The sequence below is a fragment of the Anoplopoma fimbria genome, chromosome 15 (assembly GCF_027596085.1).
Source record: "Anoplopoma fimbria isolate UVic2021 breed Golden Eagle Sablefish chromosome 15, Afim_UVic_2022, whole genome shotgun sequence".
Classification (NCBI taxonomy): domain Eukaryota; kingdom Metazoa; phylum Chordata; class Actinopteri; order Perciformes; family Anoplopomatidae; genus Anoplopoma; species Anoplopoma fimbria.
The window spans coordinates 3,249,324-3,269,652 of record NC_072463.1 but is presented as its reverse complement, the minus strand read 5'-3'; the positions used below and the strand labels follow the sequence as shown (position 1 = coordinate 3,269,652).

General features: G+C 38.3%; 2 protein-coding genes across 2 annotated transcripts; one reads left to right on the top strand and one right to left on the bottom strand.

The window, feature by feature from the left end:
* Positions 1-475: 475 nt before the first annotated feature.
* wdr32 (WD repeat domain 32) lies at positions 476-9,114 on the bottom strand. Its single transcript, XM_054613918.1, has 7 exons — positions 8,506-9,114; positions 6,425-6,538; positions 6,136-6,333; positions 5,655-5,857; positions 5,077-5,157; positions 4,832-4,977; positions 476-3,906 (listed from the first exon to the last, which is right to left on the bottom strand). The coding sequence occupies exons 1-7, from the start codon at positions 8,898-8,900 to the stop codon at positions 3,535-3,537; spliced, it is 1,509 nt and encodes a 502-aa protein (XP_054469893.1). The 5' UTR covers positions 8,901-9,114; the 3' UTR covers positions 476-3,534.
* hhipl2 (HHIP-like 2) lies at positions 8,899-20,271 on the top strand. The gene is made up of 11 exons (XM_054614261.1): positions 8,899-9,112; positions 12,667-12,899; positions 14,469-15,121; positions 15,726-15,869; positions 16,718-17,049; positions 17,173-17,299; positions 17,507-17,652; positions 17,731-17,812; positions 18,656-18,738; positions 19,239-19,495; positions 20,254-20,271. The coding sequence occupies exons 1-11, from the start codon at positions 8,899-8,901 to the stop codon at positions 20,269-20,271; spliced, it is 2,289 nt and encodes a 762-aa protein (XP_054470236.1).
* Positions 20,272-20,329: the final 58 nt, after the last annotated feature.

Here is a 20,329-nt window from a genome sequence, read left to right as displayed (position 1 = left end):
GCATTAGATGCAAGGTCATGAAATCACCAAAGTTAGTAGGACTCATCCCCTGGGGACCATGAATATCTGTACCAAATATCATGCTGATCCAATTAATAGATGTTGAGATATTTCAGTATGGAACAGACTTTGCCCTCAATAAAGCCTCGCCACTAGCATAGCTAAAAACATTATTGGTATACAAAATTCCAAACGGTATGGGATTTACTCTTGAATAAGGGCTCATGAAGGGACAGTGGAATTAATTCAAAAGACAAAAGCAAAGACTAGAGACAGAAAAAAAATGTCTTGTCATTTCCTTCTTAATTTGTAAATCATTTCTTGACCCCCTGAGGGGCCAGGACCCCAGTTTGGGAACCAATGGTTGAGATTTCCTGCCATCTGGTGGTCCATTCTCAGAAGCTCATGTGTGGAGTTTTAACACTGAAGAACAGACATACTGGACTCAGAACACCAAACAGTCAGCAGTGCAAAAGAAGCTAACTTTTTTATTTCAGTGATAATAAGTACCATTTTAGTATCATTGTTGGGATTACTTGCTGTTACGAGCCATTTAGGGAACAACGGTGCGAGAAATTCAACAAGTTTCCGTCTCTTGTCCACCCCTCCTCCAGCTGTGATCAGTTTAGGTGACAGTGCACAGGTAACACCAGAACTACTGACAATATTCAATTAATCCACACAACAGAATACAGGTTAGAACCCCGGAACAAGACTGAAAAATGGAAAAAGAACAAATTCATAGAAATGAACCCGGTTTTAGTTGCTATACCTGAAGTGAAAAAGGCAGATAAGACACTTCTCTCCAAAGAGCTTGTGATTATAAGTGAAATAAAAGCAGCATTGATACAGCTTGGACAGTCCTATAACCTTCAGCTCAGTCAATTGAACTGATATAAATGCTATAAATGTGAATTGAAATTTTCAATAATGGGAAATATTTTCTTTCCAGAGTGGGAAAGTCCTTGAATTGACTGAACTGAAAGTGCAATTGAGTCCGTTGAATACACACATTTTAACAGCAGTTAAACTGAGGTACAAAGTGTTCAAGCATCCTTCCTCATTACTAAACAGGACATGTTGTGAGCTGGGAATTATCAATATACATTTCATCTGTATTCAGATATGTTTTTACTTCAAATCTAAATCAAATTAGCAATCATTTATTTTCTTTTTTTTAAAACATTTTGGGAAATATGCCTAGGGGTATTTCTAAAAATGCCAATTCATTATTTTACAAATCAAGCTTTTGTCACATGTAAAGTTTTTTTTCCATATCCATAATAGCAGATGTTAACCTTTAGTTCCCAGCTCACAATCACACTGCAGAGGAGAAGCACTGCCTTGTCCAAGCAAAACATATTTTGGCATCTGACAGTTCCACACAGAGCATCACCCTGGCATAAATAAGAAAGGTGAATCTTCATAAAGGCTTGTATGCATAGTAGTATAACGCTAATGTCTATTTTATTTCTTTACGCAATATCTATTCTGCATTCAGTCAGTATGCGGTGTAACCAGTTTACAATAAGGTTTGACATCCATGCGTTTGCTCGGCTCCTACTGCAGCTATACTACACTGGTTTGAAAGATAAACGCAATCATTGTTGATACTAGTTATAGCAATCCATTCTGTCCTGATTGGTAACCTTTATGACAACACTAAACTGAATGTGATTCAGGGGGGAGAAAGACAAACCAATCACTGAAGTGGATCAACACTCAAAAACCAACAAAATGAGGTGCAAGATCGAAATTTAAGTCAAATGTTTCTTGGCAACACTTCATCCTATAAAAGGTTAAACAAATAATTCTGAGGCAATTTCTTCTGACAAAAAATGTTGGACAAAAAGTCAACAAGCTGTTAAATTGAAGGACGAGGCTGGGCAATATTCTACATTGTTCAAAGCGTTGATTGTGTCTGCTTGACCAAATACTACAATAATAGAGATCAATTGTTATCAAAAAACTATTAAAAGCACGTCAGCGAGCAGCTCAGTTGCACTGAGTGACATGTCCCTTCATTACTGTGGACATTAACAGAATTTGTTTTCTTTTTAAGGATTTATGTATTCAGTAAGGACCAATGGGCTCAGACAAGGTGTGGTAGTCTCCTGATACGGACTACTGTGAAGAATAATGCCAGCCTTCTCATCTGTAAGGGGAAGAAATATGTAATTGCAAAAAAGGCATTTTCTCCACAAAAGTATGAAAATCTTGCAATAGCGTTTTGCACAGAAAGTGGATCTGGAAAATGTCAAGGTGGGATACTTTGAAAGCTGAGAAAATGACAGCAGCTGGACGTTTCTATTGTCCAGACAGCATAAAGTTTTCATTCACAGGCTTAAGATAAAAACCCACAAACTGTGAAAGGGAAATGAGAAGTGATTCCAACGTAGCTAATCCTGAACAATGGCAAAAAGTGAATCGTGTTGAATCAAATGAACACTGTGAACAACTAGTGCCGACATTAATACGCCAATAAAACCACTAAAAAAAACCTAAACCACTAAAGACCATGAAGGCAGAAAACAGGGTGGAGACGGAAAACAGAGAGAAACAGGCGAGTAGAGGCGTTGATGATGAGGTCCTTTGAAGTCGGGGGGGGGTCAAAGATCAGATTGTATGAGCAGAGAAGCAGCACCTGTGAAAAAGGCATAAGCAGAGCGGAGCAAGAAGATCAACGGCAGCGCAGACGACAGACTAAAGCGCCTTGTTTCTTGTTCGTCGTGTTGGTTGGATTAACATCTGTCAGTTTGTTTGCATCCTTAGTGTTTTTGTCCCCAGACGGCAACATCTGGATGTGTTGAGGCTCAAAATAAGTCAAAGTTTTCTACTGCTTTTGAGACCAAAACTTTAGTAGGAAAAAGAGCCACAGTTTGGACTTCCAACACGCTCCTCAGTCTGGATGGGAGTCTGCTTTTCAAAGCCCCAAATGCTCTTTTTTTCCCTTAAAGTTCAGGGTCAAAGAGGCTTTAAATTTAAATCCACTCCTGCAGCCTGGTCAAGGCTGAAGTCTTCTTCTTTTTGTTTTTTTCCTTTCAGGTGTCAGCTGCAGGCCTGGGTGTAGAAGCGCTTAAAATATTTAATTTTTTATCCTTTTTTTGGGTACCAGATGGGTGGAGTTTTTCTGTTCAGATTGTCTGGCAGAGGGTCCGGAGAAATCACACAATTCCATTTATGCCACATGTCAGACTATTTCAAATATCTGCATGCAGTAATTCCCACCCAGCTGGTCCACTTGAGCACTTTAAAACAAATGCTGGGAAATGTGTTTCAGGGTTTCTAAAGATGCAGATTCATTGAAAAATTTAAATTACTTTGATTGTTTTGATATAATTTATAACAGAGGATAGCAGGAAGCCAGATTACTATGCAGATAAAGTCGTTCTGCATATATTAGATGTTAGGAGTTTAAAATCAAAGAAAAGTGGTTTGTATGAACAGTATTCTGGAACATTTTCTCTGCAGGAACCCTGATGAGCGCTTCTTTACCCAGGTCTGCAGCGCCATGATCTCTGACAGCACCGGTCGCTAAAACTTGGGCTGGTAAAGGGCGACGCGTCCGCTGAGGCAGCCCGAGGCCAGCTGGCAGTGTGTCGGGGAGAACTTGGTGGTGAGCACCACGTCGCTGTGCGAGTAGATGGAGCGGATCTCCCTGAGGCAGCTGGTCTGGACGGGCATGCAGTCGACCAGCTCGCCGCAGTTCTCGTCGAAGGCCAGCAGGCGGACGCCGTAGCCGTACGGGGAGCAGATGAGCCGTCCGTCCGGGCTGAAGCACAACTCTTTGATGTAGCCCCTGCCGACGTTGGCCTCCTCGATGTAGTGGGTGAGGCGGAGGGAGCAGCGGGGGGAGACCAGCGGGCGGGTGGGCGCTCCATCCTGGAACTCGTACACACACGTCCACTGGAGAGAGAGAGAAGACGGAGACGCAGGTTAACAGGAAGTCGTCGTCACATACCGGAGGCCATTAATCACGTTGGTGTCGTCACTGCAGAGAGACTTGACGTTGGTCCAGAACCCACAGTGACAACAACCAACTATTAGTGGCTTTCTGCTTGTGATGAGACACAAGTTCACATAATCATCCAACAGCAGAGCTGCACTGAAAGCAAACTGTTAGTAAAATGTGTTTCGGTTTGGTCTTATGGTTGTTTTCTTGTTGGTCTTATTTGAGAATTAATTTGGATATACAAGGTACAGAATAAGAACAATCTCACACCAAGTCTAAGCTTCAATGCAAAACTATTTAAAGATAACTAATGTTTTAACAGAATCAGCTGCTATAAAGCTACTGAATTGGCACAACTTGTGGTTCAGTCCTTCTGGTTAAAAGGTCAACCCTGCTCTATAAAATATATATAAGTAAGTAAATAAACATAGCATTGAATTGATCTGCACCATTGTCACAGAGAGCTATTTGAGTCAGTATCGGCCCAAAATCTGCACATCCCTATAATAAGTTCTTATAAGTTTGTTTGTGTAAAGAAATGATCCTGTGTGAACTTTGATTTATCTTGGTAAAACACAAATATGAGACATGTTTATGTAAGGTATTTTTAAAAGTATTGTTAAGGTATTTGTACCAAAACTCAAATGTCAAAAACTACAATACTCTACTATTTTTGGTGCCGTATGCCATTTGCAGAGTTCCAAGTGATGATGATGGAATTCGGGGATAAATGACCCCATCGATGATGCATAAAAATTATCTTATTTTAATCTCAGATATATGAAAACACGAAGCTGATGACGTGCAGCGAGGCGATTTATTAAACCAAACTGAGGATCATATCTTTAAAACAGATCTGAGGTAACAGGTGTCTCTCACCTCCTGGTCGTCCATGTTGCTGGAGCAGCGGATGAGCGCGGCCCAGCCCTTCGGATGGAGCTGCAGGGAGGTGATGCAGTTCCCTCGGTCTCTCTCTCCGGGGATCTCTGGAGTCAAGACCTCCAGGCTGTTTCTAGGAGAAAGACCTGCGAGAGCAAAGTTAAGCGATTCATTTATATTCTTCATCTTCATTACTTTTGCGGAGCATCAGGTGACATCAGTTTTACATCATAGTTGTCTCTGACCTTCTCTAGGAGGGTGGATCTTGCTGGAGTCATTTCCCTGGCGAGGAGTTCCAGCCGACCTGGACGCTGAGGTGCCTCCATCTATAGAATCACAATTCAAACAGGATCAAATTATTCTTTGTCTCTTTCCATTGACGACTGTACATATTTTTTCCAAAATAAGGTCACATGGGGGTCAACCAGGAGAGGCGCGGCTTTTCCTTTCTATGGTTCTTTGCCTTTATGAATCTGTACAACTCATTAATTAAAGGCAGGGTTGGTAATCTTCAGAAGCCAGGAAGAGTTTAACAAATTTAAAAAATGTTCCAACCCAAAAACCCAGCCCAGTGTTGCCAACTCTTTTCCAATAAATGTAGCTCACAACGCTAGCTCTAAAAGTTACTAAATTTAGCCACTTCCCCAAAATTATCATTATGATGTAAAGAAAAACATGGCTATTGTTAGTTGTTAAGCTAGCAGCGTGTGGAATCAACTTATTGACTAATCAAACAATTAGCACTACGTAACCAAAGATATAAGGAAGAAACAGAGAAATCTGAGTTTTTTGCAGAAAGCGTTCAGGGAGGCGGTGGTCTGACCTGAGGTGAGGGGCGTCCGTCGCGCTCGCAGCATGCGGTAGCTGCCCACCTCCAGGGACTGGGTGAGGTCCAGGTCGTGGAGGATGAGCAGATACCCCGAGGAAGTGGAGATGAGCATCTTGGAACAGTCGGGCGTCAGACGCATCCTCATCAGGTAACGGGTGTGGAAGAACTTTTTGTGCGGGCAGCCGTCTTCTGTAAACCTGCAGGGAGGAACGACAGTTACAGTTAGATGAACAGGCAGTTTGATGGCTTCAGAAATTCAGTGTAAATCTTGTTAAAAGGCTTCAAAAACAGGTGGTTTGGATCAATACAAACACGGTGAAGCTGCTTGTCTCGAGGTAAAGAAACTAAATTATCGTATTGAATTATCTCCCAGCTCTAAAACATAATGTGTACAGTAAATGAAAAAAGGTGCAGAGAACACTAAGAGCCATTCACCTTTATATATTCAGAGTTTTTCTAATATTTACACACGAACCTGTTAGTGTCCCACGTGATGACGTTGCCGTCGAAGCCGGACGTGACGAGGAGACGGGTGTTGGTGTCGTACTCGATGTTCTTCACCCAGCTGGCGTGGCCGTGCAGCGAGCAAACCTTAGAATTCAGCTTACGGAGATCCCATAATGCAATGGTGGTGTCGTCGGAGCAGGTGGCAAACAAGCGATTGTCCAAAAACCTGCAGGGCACAGAGAGTCAGGGGAATCTTTTTCATTTAGCCTGCTGTGCAAACATGCATCAAGGGTGATTTGCAATTTGAGAAAAAGCACCTTATGTTGTTGACGCAGTCCTCGTGGGCCTCCGTCAGGGTTTTGATGTGTTTGGACGAGATGGGATCAAACAGCAGGACTTCAGTCTGCTCGCAGGCCACAGTCAGCACAGACCTGAGCGGAGCAGACAAATCAGAGACGCTCGTCAACACAGAAGAGGAAAAGAGTTGATCTCCTTGACTACGATGTAGAAGAGGCTTTGTTTTTCAAACAATATTATTCTGACGCTTCTCAACACGCACAGACTCCTCCGGTGATACAACTTCTAACAGAGATCCAACACACATGATGAACATAGTACATGACATACTCGACGAGCACATAAATATATGGTGGAAGTAAAAAGGGAAAGTATCATAGCATTTATGTTTAAAAGAATGTATGAGGAGAAATGGCTTGATGAGAGTCGGACTGGGTTAACTGAGGTTCAGGTCAGGGTGGGTTACAGGAGAAAAGTGACTTCTTTTTCAATTTCTTGACACAATTCTTAGCTTTATGACACTGTTTTGATCCAGATCTTGCTGCAGAGGTAAAACAAATGATATGATAATAACATAACACCCTGATCAATGATCAATGAAGATTAAGCAATCCCTAATAAAGAAATGCATCAATCTGATGACTAGAAAGATAAGATAAGATAATCCGTTATTAGTCCCGCAGCGGGGAAATTTACAGGATTACAGCAGCAGAGATATAGTGCAAACAAGAGACATAGTAGAAAAAACAAACAAGTATTTAAAAAAATAAAATCCACAATAACTAAAAAGAAATCTTATAAATACAGACAGAATAATAATAACGAATTATAGTTGAAAAAATAAATAAAAAAATATGTCTATTTGCAAAAGACATTAAGTAAATAAACTGAAATTGACTTCCCACTACATTCCTGACTGTCATGCAAAAGTAGTATGAACCAAAAGTTGTAATAATGTGAATAATGTTATTAAAACTGTGTCATAACATCAGATCAGTTTTTCTCATTAGCGCCCTTAAGATATAAAGGTCCAAGACTGAGCAGGTTCTGGATGTTTTCATTAATATGCATTTTCCACAAAGACACAGCAGGTAGAATGTGCATGCTGTTCTGTCCTGCTGTCCCAATCAGCCCACAAACAAAGCAGACCCAGATTGGAGAGCTTGACCTGGTTTCACTGCAGGATTTACTTTCTCCACCTGCTGCCCGGTCACTGAGGATTAAACCCTGCGTGTTGTCAGCAGTCGTGTTTACTGTGAGTGGCTTCGGCAAGACTCTCGAGGTTTTGTTTTGAGAAATTCAAAATGGTCATGTCTTGATTATAACTAAAATATCAATCAATGGACAAAGAGGTCCTCGGATGGTCAGCTGTGCAGAGATGAGGATGAATTTGTTGATGCAATTGAAACACTTTGCAGGCAATGTACCCATCAAGTGCACTGTTTAACATTTCAAAGACTCCCCAGAATAGTGATGTGGTGTATTTTTATCATATTCTGCTGTACCTTGTTGCACTGAGGCCATGAAGCTGTTGCATGCTGTGTGATGTTGAGAGTCTAGGTTCTTAGGAGCTGCCTTAATAATGACCTCATGACCTACATAAGACATGACAACCTTGTTTATAGTGATGTTTACACAGATGGAAGATTCTAGGGTCTCAGGAACGTATTTCAAAAAGTGTATGTTTCAAGGTGTCTGAATGATGTATGTACTGCTCAATATGTGTTATGCCTTTGTGCAGATTGAGGGGATGCACAACACAGATATAAGTCCAGACTGAAGGCTGGAAACCTTATCTTAAGGTGTGCTCTTACCTTATCTCATCTTATCTTATCTTAAGGAGTGCTCTTACCTTACCTGATCTTATCTTAAGGTGTCCTCTTATCTTACCTTACCTTATCTCATCTTATCTTATCTTACCTGATCTTATCTTAAGGTGTGCTCTTATCTTACCTTACCTTATCTCATCTTATCTTATCTTAAGGTGTGCTCTTATCATATCTTATCTTATCTTATCTTATCTTACCTTATCTTATCTTATCTTAAGGAGTGCCTTATCTTATCTGATCGTATCTTATCTTATCTTAAAGTGTCCTCTTACCCATCTGGGGAGTACTCCAGGTTGAACACGGCTCCGTGTGTCTGCGTGCTGAGGTTCACAGACTCTGCAGCCGGGTTCATGGAGCAGTACAAACTGGTCATGGTCCTGAAGTTCTCCCGAGCGGGGTCCACAAACAACCCCCGCCTTATAGTCCTGCTCTGCAGCCACGAAAACAGGCTGTTCCCACGGCGGAGCTCCGCGCTGGAGCCCTCACGGCCCCCTGGAGGAGGCGGAGGCGCGGCGGGCGGCTCGCAGCGGGACTCTCGCTCTCCCGACCCCGCAGACCTGGCGCTGCTCCCCGGAGGAGATGGAGACACCCTCGGGGCGATTTCATCCTCCGAGTCGTCGTCCAGGTCGTCGGGCCTGTCCTGCGACCCGTCCGCGTCGGAGCTCATGGCGGCCTCCACACGCAGGCCGGCCGGGGCTCTCGGGGCTCTAACGGCGGCGGGAGGGAGTCGACTGGCTCCGGACACCTACCGAGCACGACACCGTGGCTTCCTCCGCGCGGTTATGGAGCCATGGCGGGGGATCTATAGCTGCAGAGGCTCCGTTCAAACTGTGTTTGTCAGACCTGGCAGCGCCGTTCAATGCGACCGGAAGAGGACAAGTTGCGCCTTCAAAATAAAGTTTTTAATTATTCTTTGCTTTGTGGGAGTGTTAAATTATAAAAAAAAAATTTATGATAATTACTTAATCGCATTTAAACTCATTTTTGTATGTTTTTTGATGTTTTTGGGACTCAAATTTTGAATTAACAAATACATTTTTATTATTAAATGTTTTATGCTGAAGCGTCCAGGCGGAAGTGTCGTGATGTCTCTCCTCACCAAAACAAACGCGAACTTAAAAAGATGACGTATTTCCGCTTCCGTGTCCACTTTCAGGTGCATGCGTAGGTTGGTTGCTGCCATCTGCTGGATAAATAATGCTAAGGTTCTTTTTTGTTTTACTTTCTATTCTATTCTATTCTATTATTCTATTCTATTCTATATTATATTATATTATATTATATTATATTATATTATATTATATTATATTATATTATATTATATTATATATATTATATTATATTATATTATATCATATTATATTATACTATATTATACTATATTATACTATATTATATTATTATTATTATATTATACTATATTATATTATACTATATTATATTATATTATACTATATTAAATTATGTTATATTATATTATATTATATTATATTATATTATATTATATCATATTATACTATACTATATTAAATTATATTATATTACACTATATTATACTATATTATATTATATTATATTTATATTATATTATATTATATTATATCATATTATATTATACTATACCATATTTAATTATACTATATTATACTATATTATATTATACTATATTATATTATTATTATTATATTATATTTTACTCTATTATATTATATTATACTATATTAAATTATGTTATATTATATTATATTATATTATATTACATTATATTATATCATATTATATTATACTATACTATATTAAATTATATTATATTATATTATATTATATTATATTATATTATATTATATTATATTACATTATATTATATTATACTATACTATATTATATTATATTATTATCATATTATATTATATTATATTACATTCTATTATATTATTATTATTATTATATACTATATTATATTATTATTATACTATATTATACTATATTATATTATATTATATTGAACTTTATTGTCATTGCACAGAGTACAAGTGCTAGTACAACGAAATGCAGTTTTTAATTATTCTTTGCTTTGTGTGAGTGTTAAATAAAAAAATTTTTTTTATGATAATTACTTAATCATATTTAAACTCATTTTTGTATATTTTTGCATATTTTCGGGACTCAAATTATGAATCAACAAATACATTTTTATTATTAAATGTTTTATGCTGAAGCGTCCAGGCGGAAGTGTCGTGATGTCTCTCCTCACCAAAACAAACGCGAACTTAAAAAGATGACGTATTTCCGCTTCCGTGTCCACTTTCAGGTGCATGCGTAGGTTGGTTGCTGCCATCTGCTGGATAAATAATGCTAAGGTTCTTTTTTTGTTTTACTTTCTATTATATTATATTATATTATATTATATTATATTATATTATATTATATTATATTATATTATATTATATTATATTATATTATATTATATTATATTATATTATATTATATTATATTATATTATATTATATTATATTGATATTGCATTGCAGAGTACAAGTACTAGTACATTGAAATGCAGTTTTAGCATATAACCAGAAGTGCAAAAGAAGCAGTAAAGGTGCAGTGCAATGTGCTGGATAAATAACAGTATAAATAACAGATAAATAATAATAGAAAAAAGAAAAATAACAGTATGAGAGTATAAACAGTATAAACAGTATTAACAGTGGATATGAGATGCAAGATATATACAGTATATATGATGGACAACAACGAAAACATTGGTTATAATATTTCTATTTAGGATGTTTTTATCTGGAAACCATGTTGGGTTTCACGATGTTGATAAAGTTAATGAAGTTCTTTAAACAGAAAAAAATGGAGATTTTCTTGTGCAGTATACCAAATTAAAGTATGTTTTAATCCAAATTGCAGTCCACTTAATGCAACCTTAATGATTCCTAATACACGGTTCTTGTTTGAAAAAAATCATCACAACATTTATCTATTTTATTTATTCATCCTTTATTAAAACTGAAATGTCTCTTTGAGATGCAATATTTCCTCTGCCTGGGAGTCCAAGATGGGCAGTAAGATAAATAAAAGTTGCATATATATATATAATAATAATAAATAGAAATTTACTGAAAATGAACTAATGAAAATCAGACATTGCTTTTGAATTGTGGTTCAACAGAATCATTTTAAAAAATTATATTAAAGTAATGAAAATGGCCATTTTCATTACTTTGTTTTTTAAAATGGCAATGTCTGATTTTCATTAGTTCATTTTCAGTAAGTTTTTATTTATTATTACTTTTGTCAGTTTCAAGTTATTTCAATGACCATTGTGGGTTTTTCTTTCTTTAACGGAAGGGTACCAACAATTTTGTCCATGTGTGTGTATATATATATACAGTATATATGTGTGTACTGTTATATATACATGTGTTTCAATTGGCACCAGCAGAAAATGATGACATATCCACCTTTATATGCAAATGAGAGTTGACATGCAGGAACAGTTCAGATCTGTTAGGATGAATCACAGCTGCTGCCCTGAGGTGCCTTTACTTCAATGAAAGGCAAATTATAGTTTGTGTTGAGGAAGCATACGGATGTTTGCATGCCTCGACACTGCGTCCTGATGTGTGTGTGTGTGTGTGTGTGTGTGTGTGTGTGTGTGTGTGTGTGTGTGTGTGTGTGTGTGTGTGTGTGTGTGTGTGTGTGTGTGTGTTTTGTGTAAAAGTGCGTCCTTTCCAGTTAATTGTGCGTATTCTCTGCCTTCCCCTGAGGTCTTGGTGATTTAGATTGCTTGTGTTTGGGTGGTTGTTCAGTTTTAATAGATATTCTTAGATTTCATTATGATTAAATGAATGAATTTATTTAAATTTTATTTTATTTTTTTGTTTGTTTTTAGCGTTTTATTATTATATTTGATTATTGTGATTGTTCTACCCTGTGCAGCACCTTGAGATTTCTTTGTATTTTAAAGTGTGCTAAATAAATAAAATCCATTATTATTATTATTATTATTATTAATTATTATAAGTACCAGGCTAGGAGTAAAATAACATTTCTAATTAACCTAACGAGCCATTGAGAATGTACTTTGTTTAAATTGTTACAGGTGATTGGAGACATGGTTGTTTCCTGCAAAGGGCAAAGAGGAGTGATTGGCTGCTGGGATGCTCGTCCACACACACACACACACACACACACACACACACACACACACACACACACACACACACACACACACACACACACATGCATTTAAAACACACATAAAAGAGGGCAAACAGTGTGATTATTTCAGGGGCAGAAGTCAAAAAATGACAAGTATGCGAGATGCTGAGCTCCATCCAAGAGATTGTGCTATTTACGCACGGTCCATCCAAGCTCATCCAAAAACACCAGCAGCCTTCCTGCGTTCATCCTGATCATGTCAGGGGTGCTGCTCGTCCCGGTCCGGCCGGTGTCAGCTCATCCTCAGTGTCTGGACTTTGAGCCACCTTTCAGACCATCGTGGCACCTGGAGTTCTGCACCCAGTACGAGCAGTTTGGATGCTGCGACCAGAAAATGGACAACACCATCGCAGAGAGATACTGGGACGTTATTGACCAGCTGGAAGCGGTGGAGCATGAGCTCTGTGCAGACATGTTGAAGGAAATCATGTGCCAGGTAAATGTGTATGCTCTTTATCTGTGTGCTTTTGTATGGATTGTATGTGTTATTCCATTGTAAAACCTTCAATGTTGTTTAACACTATGTGTATTTTTGTCTGTGTAGTTGTATAGTATTGTCTGTTCCTTTTATGTCTTGAGATATATTCAGTTTTTTATGTGACATTTCCATTGTTCTGTGACATCGTTGTATCTTATCCTGTATGTTAACAGTTCCATTTATTGTCTGTGTAATTGTAACCATCTTGTGATGGTGGTTTTATTGTCTCTCTTCGTGATAGTTGTATAGTATGCTGTAACAAGATTTTCATTGTCTGTCTTAGCACAATATTCCAGTATATTATAAAGTAAAGTATTTATTGTCTGTGTAGTTGTATAGTAACCATATGTGACATTTAAAACTGTCTTTTAGGACATAACCAAAATTGAGAATGATCTACATTTACTGCCCCAATTTCCTCCCATGGGGATCAATAAAGATAATTTGGGGGTGATAATAATAATAATTCTTACTGTGATGAATTGGTATGTTGAGGACTGTTACTCCTCCAAATAAAACCATTCAAAAAACCTTCAATGTTTAACTCTCTATCCACCTCTGAATTACTTCTAAGTTTCATCTAATCAAAGCCATCATTGAAGTTATGCTAGACCTACATTTGTAAAGATATCAAATTGCAGGCATCATGCAACTGTTAGTTTTATTTCATTTGCTATAATTAGATTGACATACAGCACTCATGTTCCTCCGTCTAATTTAGTCAACATTTTAATTAAGAATTGTTTAGAAACAACTTAGAGGAGATTAGATTTTGATGAGCGGGTAACCTGTGATTTTTTTCTTTCACAAAACTCTGTACCATTTACTGTTATAAGGGCTTCAACTAAGAGTGTTTATAATGACTTAAAAAAAGGGGTATAAGCTAAAATTGTTCTTCTAGCAACTACTGTCAAGGTAATGAAGGTCTGAGCCACAACACCTTGACATTAGATGAATATTACCATTAAATATTCCTAAAACAATGGCTGCATACGGGGCTGAGTGCTGCCGTGCATCAGCTTAGATCAAACACCAGATGTCCCTCTAGTCAGCTAAAGTGTGACTGAGAAATGTTCATCAGTACCTTATTTTCTTGGAGTTAAATGTGTGAAAATGCAGGATGGATTAATAGCATTACATATCATTTGGATGAGGAGTTATGTTCTTTAAGAATGAATTCTTTTTTGCTAAAAGGAAAAAATCAAGTTCGCTTGTTATTCATGAGTAATTCTGATTGATTAATAATTGTGATTATCTATTAAAGAAGGACAATTTTGTTTCCATTTAGTACTTAATTGTTAATTCAATAAGATGAGCCGTTTTGCTTGTTGTGTCTGTGTGTAGTTAGTGTGTCTGAGTGTGTTTGACTGTTTGTGTGTGGATCCCAGCTCACCCATACTTATGCTAGTGCTAATGGGGATGCTAATTAAGACAGAAAGTACAGAGGGTGTCCCCTCTAATCTTCGCCTCCTGTTACATCTCTGTGACAATCACTCCACTGAAGTGTCTCCTGTTTGCTCCATCCAGGAGTGCTCTCCGTACGCGGCCCACCTCTACGACGCCGAGGACCCCTACACACCTGTCAGAGAGCTACCTGGCCTTTGCTTCTCCTACTGCTCCGACTTTCACGCCAAATGCCGCCATGTGGTTAAATATCTAACCGAGAACCAGCTGCTGCAGGACACCTCTGAGCGAGACGCGTCCACGTTCTGCAGCCTGGTGGACCTGTCCGACCGGGACTACTGCTACCCCAACGTCCTGAAGAGCCCCGACCTCAACGGCAACCTGGGACAGGTGAAGGAGGACCCCAAAGGGTGTCTCCAGGTGTGCCTCACAGAGGTGGCCAACAACCTCAGGAACCCCGTGTTGATGCTCCACAGCGGCGACGGCACACATCGCATGTTCATAGCCGAGCAGGTGGGCTTCGTGTGGGTTTACCTGCGTGACGGCAGCCGGCTGGAGCAGCCCTTCCTGGACTTGAGCGGGGAGGTGATGACGACACCCTGGCTGGGGGACGAGAGGGGCTTCCTGGGAATGGCCTTCCACCCAAAGTACCGGGACAACGGACGCTTCTTCATCTACTACTCCATCCAGGTCAACAGTGAGCTGGAGAAGGTCAGAGTCAGCGAGATGAAGGTGTCTTCCCACGATATGAACATGGCTGATGATTACTCAGAGAGGTACGCTGACAGAAGGCTTCTTTTTGCTGATGATGCACCTTAACCACAATTTTCCCTTGAAAGACTTGCACAACTGTATTGTCATACAGCCTCTGGGCTGGAAGTGAACTAAACCTTGCACAGACAAGTTCTGAGATTATTATTGTGAATCAATTCAGGGTTGGCTCCATCTTTTATGGGACAATGAACGCTAATGAATTTAGCTTATTACAGATGTTATGAGTTCAAAATACATTCCCTGACTTTGTTTGAATCCCCCCGAAACCCAAAATGTATTGCATTTTATTATTTATTTGTCATAATCTTCAAATTTGCTATTGTTCCCCAAATTTGGTCATTTATTATAATCCCTATAACACCACATATTCAATTAAGGTACTGTAGTTGCATTTTAGTTAGTCGTGATGTAAAGTTCTGGCTTTTAATGAGTTCTTTTCCCTGGCAACCAGCAGAATAAGTCACTGCTTCCAGTCCAAAGAAAGGCTGTATAACCACAACTGTTTTTGCACTTAGTTAAATAATTATGGCATATAGAATGAGTGTGATACACCAAAGTCTTAGCAGATGAGATTGTTCTTAACTTGCATCCTTTTTTTACATTCAGAACCATTCTAGAGATCGTGGAGCCGGCAGCGAACCACAACGGAGGCCAGCTGCTGTTTGGTCTGGATGGATGTTTGTACATCTTCACTGGCGACGGTGGAAAAGCTGGAGATCCTTTTGGGAAGTTTGGCAACGCGCAAAACAAGTAAGGTGCTTCAGTGTTTCTTCAAGTGAGAGTGCCAGTTCCCATAGAAACAGAAGATGAACTCATGTTTATCAACAACTCCCATCATGTTCCAAATGTGTTGAAAAATGTACAATTACTTTTAACTAAAATTACTTTTAACTAAAATTACTTTTAACTAAAATGAGGTTGCTAAACTAAATATTTTGAACAGTTTCTATTACTTTTAAAAATACGCTTCTGCTTGCTTTTCATGCACTCTCAATTGAAACATATAGATCTTTTTCATTAAATAGTATTTTTCTATTCAGCGTGACCCAATTGTCATTTGTTGATTATTATTTTGACCACCCCTCCCCCCAACTAAAGGTTCACCATGGTTTGTTCTTTTGTTTGAGCCGTCCCTTTCAAAATAATATTTATAAATTCTCATTACAAAATCAGAGGCAGAAAAAGACACTAAATGAAAAAACTGCAGATGTCTGGCTATATAAAGTTTACCTTATTTTTCATGTTTAAAAACTCTATTTTTATTCCTTTTTTGTTTCTGGCTGTTAAGCTTTTATTTTCTTTATGGTGAATTTAATGCATTTTCAGTTACGGTTAAACATCTGATGTTAACCTTATTTTGTGTTTTTAAAAGTTCAGAGTATGTGGTGTATGAGGTGAGATAAAAAAAAGAGTTTCTTCAGTTGATCTGGAGCGTTCATGCCCAGTGAAAGGGAGTTTTACATTTTTTATGTGCAAGAGTTGGCACTAATCTTTGCTTTTCCATATTCTAACCACATCCCCCCCGATGTTACAAGGTTGGTAATCACTGCACTAAAAGGTCTCAACTGTTGCTAAATCCTATTTTGTTTCCTACCCAGGAGTGCTCTTTTGGGAAAAGTGCTCCGCATCGATGTAGATGGAAGTGATTCCAGTGGGAAGCAGTACAGGATCCCCGCTGATAACCCGTTCCTGGATGACCCAGAGGCCCGTCCGGAGGTCTACGCATACGGGGTCAGAAACATGTGGCGCTGCTCCGTGGACAGAGGAGACCCGGTCAGCCGCTACGGCAGGGGACGGATCTTCTGTGGGGACGTGGGACAAAACCGCTACGAGGAAATTGACATCATCGTGAAGGGAGGGAACTACGGATGGAGAGCAAAAGAGGGCTTCGAGTGCTACGATTTGAAACTGTGCCACAACTCCTCCTTGAGTGAGTAGTTTTCTGTTTTCAAGAGCTCATTTCTGTCGATACTACTAATGCCACGCGCTCTCAATCTTATTTGGATGCTTTGGATTTTAGTTGAATTCAGTGCATCTTTCTCTGTCGCCACAGATGACATCCTCCCCATATTTGCATACAGCCATCATGTTGGGAAGTCTGTGACAGGGGGATATGTGTACAGAGGATGTGAGTCACCCAATCTGAACGGGCTGTACATTTTTGGAGACTTCATGAGTGGGTAAGACTGTGTTGATCTCAGCCAAATAGAGTACTCCAGCTGTTGTAGGAAAGAATCTTTGAAAGGAACAGCATGTTTGCTCAGCTTTTACGTCATCTTCATAATATCAAAGTTGAGAGATAATCTATTGATTCCTGCCTTAAACATGATAAACCCATGTTTTTGGTTTGTTACAACACTGTTAGTGATTCCCGGTCAATCTTTTAGTCGAATCATGGCGTTGGAGGAAGATAAGTCAACAGGAAACTGGAAGGAGAGGAGTGTGTGTATGGGAGAAACTAAGACCTGCTCATTTCCTGGACTCATCAATCATCACCACAAGTTCATCATCTCGTTTGCTGAAGATGAAGCAGGTAACAGTGATTCTCACAGCGTTTAGTTATGCACTGATGAAACATTACTCATGAGCCGTTTTCTGTTTTTGTTTTTAGGGGAACTGTATTTTTTGGCCACTGCGTACCCCAGTACCACGTCTCCTTATGGAACAGTTTTCAAATTCATGGACCCCTCCAGGTGAAGTATCAGACACAGCTTACATTAAACCTTAAACCATTACAACATTTTGACACATGGGGAAACAACTCATACATGGTCATAAGTGTGATATGTTGTAATATGTTTTCTGTACTCTGACATTGTGCTAATCTTATTGAAAGTATTTCCGGTGGCTTTTACAGTCTTGTTTGGTGTAATTCAAGAACTCAAAATGTTCATGTTTTGCACTCATATCAGCCACACAAATCTCATAATTTACTTAAGTCATGAAATCTGATTAAAATGAGTAATTTAGTGAGTTTTCAGGCAGGTGTAATGTAATAAAATGCTCTACAACATGAGATAAAAACTCTCATAAGATAAAGCTGTAAATAAATTATTGTGATATAGATTGATCAAATATTACAACAGAAGAATATGAGAAAAAAATATAGTAAAAATATAAACATATAATAGAGTAATAAGTAATAAGTGTACAGTAAATGATACTGACACTAATACGAAATAAATTAGCTATAGAAGTTAGGTGAATATAGTATACATTTTTTTTAACTAAAATTAAAAAAGAGAAAACAATTATAACAAATATACAAACAAGAGTAAAAATATGAAGCGTATAAAAAGAAATATAAACACCATTGGTGAATAGAAACTAAAATATAAAAGTGATATTGTGCATGATGTTGCGAGTAATATTGGTAAAGATATTATTACCATTAAGTTGTTGTAAAGAAAATGCCGTATTGAGAACAGTAACTTGTGCCTTTCTTTTCAAATCTGCAAAAAACGTGTTCTATTTTTTGTCCTAAATCTAATAAAGAGACATTTATTAACATCAAATTATCCAATTCAACTTTGCAGGAGAGCTCCTCCAGGAAAATGTAAGCAGAAGCCACTTCCTGTCAAAGTGAGAGGGAAAAAGGTTCCTTTTGTTCCCCGAGAATGTAAGTCACCTCAGTTTACCTTTTACATTTTTATCTCTTCTTCTTCTTAAAACTTAATGTGTCCTTTTAACGTTGTGCACATACCAGAAGCCATTTAAAGGAGAAATTGTAGGACAAAGTGGAGCCTCTGAATTGTACCTTAAACTGAAATATGTTCATGGTGTTCTTTAGTATAGTTTTGGTTCAATCAAGGTGCTCTAAATATAAACAACATGCACACAACATATTATAAAGCAAGTCAACAAATTGCCTACATGCACTGTTTTTTGCTGCCACATTTGTATAATCACACTGAGGTCTTATATAAAACTAGAAAAAGCAGACTCCCGTTTGACATCAAACATACTTTAAATAGAAAGTGACCAAAAAAAGAACGCATTTCAAACATTCAGGCCTGTTTTTTTGGAGCAAAGTATCGAATCCAGGCTTATAAAAATGCAACATATGTGGATGCAGAGTTTAGTGAAAATGGGTACTTATTGACATCTGTGCAATTTCAGTGACTGTGCTGGACACAAATGAAAAACCTACCAGACCACCACCAAGAACATTTAAACTCACCACCAAACCAACGCTGACGAGGAGCCGCGTCACGACTACAACAACCGCCGCCGGCGAGACCACGACCAGCACTGCTGTGAAGCCCAAATGGAAATCACTTGATAAGAAAATGAGGAAGACAAATAAGTTGAAACCGTGGAAGAAGAATAAACTGCTGAAAAAGCAGCCGGCTAAAGCACAAACAAAGAAGAATACTGTGAGACAGAAATCAAAGGAACAATCAAAAAAGACGGCTGTGGTGAAGCCTGTCAGAGACAAAGTGAAACTAACGACCAACCAAACTGCCCAAGCTGATTTTAAAAATAACACTTTTGAAAGAAACACCAGCCTGAAACAAACCAAAGTCCACACGAGGAAGGTTCCTCTAAGGAAAGCTGCACAGGAGCCAGTCGGACACGAGAAAAACAGCATTAAATTGAAAGAATCTGCAAAACAATATAATTCCTTCATGAACAAAACTAAGACAAACTTTAATGCGGAAACGAACAGAACAATGCAAAACAAACTTCAGGTTAAGAGAAGGCAAGCGAAAAATGGCAGGGCACTTTAAAATATGTATTTTATATATTTTTAGTTTGTGAAAAAAATCGGTGTTGAATATCATGTTTAAAACGAATAGTTCAACATTTTTGGAGCTGCTCTTCTTTGAGTAAGATGAGAAAATTTAATACCACTCTCGAAGTGCCGAACAAAAACACAACGATTCTTAGTTTTAGGTCATTATACACTTACAATAACATAGTTATAAATATTATATTCCATTTCTGCAAATAAATGCTCCTAAATGCTACAGACTGGCCCTTTAAAGCTCACTGATTAACACGTTATATCTAGTTTGTTTAATGCAGAACCAAGCTAGCTGTTTCCTCTGTGTCCAGTTTTTATGCTAAGCTAAGCTAACAGGTTGATTGTTGTAGCTTCATGTTTATTCATTTTTATTCAACTTTATTTCAGACACATGCGTCCACATAAACACTTTATACTCTCAGTCTTCTCAGCTAAGCAAGAAAGTGAATAAGCGTTTTTTCCT

Excerpts from the sequence above, each read along its gene's own strand:
- hhipl2 (XM_054614261.1), top strand. The coding sequence starts at position 8,899 with ATGGCGGCCTCCACACGCAGGCCGGCCGGGGCTCTCGGGGCTCTAACG. Across the intron at positions 17,050-17,172 it reads GTGCCACAACTCCTCCTTGA|ATGACATCCTCCCCATATTT; the intron begins GTGAGTAGTTTT and ends CTGTCGCCACAG. Across the intron at positions 17,813-18,655 it reads AAATTCATGGACCCCTCCAG|GAGAGCTCCTCCAGGAAAAT; the intron begins GTGAAGTATCAG and ends TCAACTTTGCAG.
- wdr32 (XM_054613918.1), bottom strand. The coding sequence starts at position 8,900 with ATGAGCTCCGACGCGGACGGGTCGCAGGACAGGCCCGACGACCTGGAC. Across the intron at positions 6,334-6,424 it reads GACTGCGTCAACAACATAAG|GTTTTTGGACAATCGCTTGT; the intron begins GTGCTTTTTCTC and ends TGTGCCCTGCAG. Across the intron at positions 5,858-6,135 it reads ATCACGTGGGACACTAACAG|GTTTACAGAAGACGGCTGCC; the intron begins GTTCGTGTGTAA and ends TCCTCCCTGCAG.